Raw genomic sequence first — 3589 nt, 5'->3', positions numbered from 1 at the left:
TTTTACTATAAATTCCCATTCACTGATATGAGAATATACCTCAAGTTTAACAAAGAAATCCAAAATCAGGTGTGTTTTTTTCCAGTAAGCTTTTTCTTCTATCAATACAACCTTGTTATTAGAAAACAACATTTTTGTTCTAATAATTCTAATGTGGCTTCAGGGAAAAGATCAGAAGCAGCTTAAATTAAACCATTCATGAAAGGAAGCTTTGCCTTTTACACAAGGAGTATTATCTTAGAATGAAGTGAAATGATATGCATATAGTACTGAGCATCATAATATGTGATGGACTCAAAGATTAAATTATTAGAATAGCAGAAAATATGTTCCGTAGGCATTTTTGCTACATACAATTATGCACCTGACATGCTCAAAGAATTTTCAAACTTCAGAATCTGAAACCATAGCAGAACAATGAGAACATGAAATAACACTTGTGTATCAATAGCAACCTTTAGGGAACCATTTACTGTAGGTACTAAAAATATACTATTTTAAGCAAGTTATTTTATTAAATATTTCCTTATACACTTCTGAAAATATTAATCTGTCAAAGAAACTTAAAATGCTGCACCTATTACAATGCATAATTCCTAGAGGCCATATTGTGCCATAGATTTCTGAGTAGAAATCTCCATCATTTAAATGAGGAATTCTGCTTAAAAATCAATGTTACAATAGGCCCTGATGTCCTATATTTTAAAAAATGTATAGTTGATTTTTGAAAAGAAACAAAGCAGTAGTAAAGACGAAACGTATATTCTATTCTAGCATCTATCTAGAACTCATGAGAAAATAGGTAACATTTTAAAATACTGATCAATTTATACTGAGATATAAAACAGTAAACCTGCACAAGTACTTCCTCATTTTAGCAAATTAATGGTCCAGAAAGTCTTACAATAAATACCAAATGAAACAATAGTTATTGGGTCATTATTTTAAATTGATGATATACATTTTAGTTTATGTTAACAGAACCAATGACATAGTCTTCTTTACTGTTTCACTAAGGCTAAGAAGAGAGAGAATTTCTGACAACAGAAAAATCATGTAGTATAACTGAGCTCAAACACATAAACTATTTTAAAAAGGCTATAATTCATCAGTCTACCTTTTGTAATTAATAAAGTTAACTTAGAATCATAATGAATGTGAATGACCGGTTTAGTCTATTCATAGAACCTGAGCAACAATATAATTTGAAAGAACACTAATCATTTTGATTTTGGAAATCTTCCTTAAACCACTGAGTTCATTTCGGTTAATGGGCTTTCTCTTTACAAAAGGGTCAGTGCATCCTGTGGCTTGAATATGATTTAGATATGTACAATCTAAGGAATATATCTAACCAAAGATTGTTGCAGGAATTTCTGAAAAACAAAATGCTAAATAAAGTCCTCATAGCTGTTAATCAAACATCACTAGGTGATCTTGCTCTTTGAGACAGGCTAGAAGGGATACAGCCACAGCAGATGAGCCAAAATGCTTTTTGTATTTCCTGGTTTCTAAAAGCATATATTACAGGATTGATGATGGAATTGTAGGTGGCTGGCAGGAGAGTGGCATAGGTATATATTGAAGGATACGTGTAATCTGCTATTAAAGAATAGAGTGTAAAAGGCATCCAACAAGCAGCAAAGGTCCCCAAAATAATGGCCAAAGTAGACACTCCTTTTCGGGTGGTCACATAATGGGATGTGGCCAGGAAATGGTGTTGCAAGGCAATCTGATGGGCATGGCGCATCACAATTTTACAAATTTGAATGTAGAGCTGCAGCATGAGAGCAAACATGAGCAAGAAAGAGACTGAAAGGATAGCTGCATTATTTTTAGTGAGCGGTCTGATAACACTGCAGGTGGATTCATCTTTGAGGCAGTTCCAGCCCATTATAGGCAGCAGTCCAATACAGATAGATGCTCCCCAGAGCAAAATAAGCATGATATAAGTAAAAGTGACAGTCCTTTCTGAATTATAAGTCAAAGCATAATACAATGAGAGGTAACGATCAACAGTAATAGCCAGCAAGCTGCAGACAGATGCAGAGAAAGAGGCAACAATCAGTCCAATAGTGATCAGTTTTGTAGCTTCTGATTGTAGAAGATAGGCAAAAATAAAATTGATGATCAATCCAATTCCTGCTAAGAGGTCTGCAAGTGCCAGGCTGCCTATCAGAAGGAACATGGGGGCACGAAGATTAGGATTTTGGAAAATGATAAGGACCACAATGGCATTTTCACAGGAGATAAGGGTTCCTGAAGTACACAAAACAATGTCCCAGGGGTTTACTATGAGCTCTGGTTCTGGGTCTACGACAGGAATCAGGGAGGAGACTGCAGTTGAGATATTCTCTGGAGAGCTGGCTTCTAAGTGATCTTGAGGCAGCCAGCTTAAATTAACCTTCAGATCTTCATTCATTTTAACCCCTGTCTTCTTCAATGAAAAGACATTTTTTAATGTTCAGATACAGTACTAGTGAATTCAAGAACATGCAATACCTTAGCTATTTCTATGAATCTCATATGCAGGCAGGCACATGTTACATAAACGTGACAGCACAAATGGTGAAGAAAAATACTTAATTTAAAATTGCCTAAAATTATTTAAAGAAAACAAAAAAACAGGACATGAAGTAACTAGAGAGATTTTCTTCATTAAATGGAAGAGGAAAACAAGTGAAATGTGGTATGGACACATAGTACTGAACTAAGAAATAAAACCCCGTTAACATAGCGAGAACTGTTTGAAAGGTGTTTTGGTTTAACAAGATAAACAAAACCCACAGCACATGAGTTTAAATACAGAAAAAGAGCAATTGTTGCATGATGCATGAAATAAAATCACAAGTCACCAGCTGAGTTTGCAATTAAACATCAGGGTTTTTAACCGTTTTGTTAAGAATGCTCAAGATTCAAACCTGGAGCAGACAATACAGCAAAATTCTTTTAACCCCGAGGGCCACCGTCCTATCTACCTCAGTTGGAGATTCGGGCTGGGGGATATTTACCCTGCAGAGCATCCTTGGTCCTGAATTAATAGCAATGGAGGTGATGAGGTGGGGGAGACAGAGCAATGCCATGCAAGCATCTGTGCGAGGGTAACACAATCTCATACAGACGGATGGAAACAGACAGTGACAGACAGACAGCGGGACTAGCCCTCTATGGTGGTCACCTTGGCTTCTCCCCTGCTGGAGGAGGAGGGTCTCCAGGTCCTTTCTATGCAGCAGGGCAGGCTGCTCCCGGCAGGCTCATTGTTTGCACTGCACAGACACGGGGAGGGGGCGGCAGTACCAGCTCCTGGCTGTGCAGTAGGGAGCGCAGGTGCAATCCCCTCTGCGCTGGCCCCTGAACGCGGTGCCTGGTGCATGGGGCTGAGGCAGAGAGAGGCGCAGGCACGCGCGCACAACAGAGGAACAGAGGCGGGGGCGCGCGCCGTGCGGCGCTGCCAGTCCGCGGGAAGAGAAGCCGAAGGCACGTGGGCAGCAGAGGAAAGGGGTCGCGTGAGCGGCGCGCGCACGGACCCAAGTTGGTGGGGAGGAGCTGAGGCACGCGCTGACAGGGAGACACCTGCTGCTCTCTGGTG

At 39.6% G+C, this 3589-nt stretch overlaps 1 protein-coding gene across 2 annotated transcripts; it reads right to left on the bottom strand.

Annotated features, from left to right (window-relative positions):
- Positions 1–501: 501 nt before the first annotated feature.
- Positions 502–3373, bottom strand: GPR12 (G protein-coupled receptor 12). Of its 2 annotated transcripts, none has more exons than XM_054015602.1 (2): positions 3179–3373; positions 502–2437 (listed from the first exon to the last, which is right to left on the bottom strand). In XM_054015602.1, the coding sequence occupies exons 1-2, from the start codon at positions 3371–3373 to the stop codon at positions 1418–1420; spliced, it is 1215 nt and encodes a 404-aa protein (XP_053871577.1). In that variant the 3' UTR covers positions 502–1417. The 2 variants fall into 2 exon arrangements, with proteins under 2 accessions (XP_053871577.1, XP_053871586.1); XM_054015611.1 differs by having other exon boundaries at positions 502–2172; positions 3179–3243.
- Between the last annotated feature and the right edge of the window lie 216 nt (positions 3374–3589).

This window comes from Malaclemys terrapin, chromosome 1 (genome assembly GCF_027887155.1).
Source record: "Malaclemys terrapin pileata isolate rMalTer1 chromosome 1, rMalTer1.hap1, whole genome shotgun sequence".
Taxonomy (NCBI): domain Eukaryota; kingdom Metazoa; phylum Chordata; order Testudines; family Emydidae; genus Malaclemys; species Malaclemys terrapin.
The sequence above is the reverse complement of the archived record's forward strand: the minus strand, read 5'-3'. Positions and strand labels throughout refer to the sequence as shown.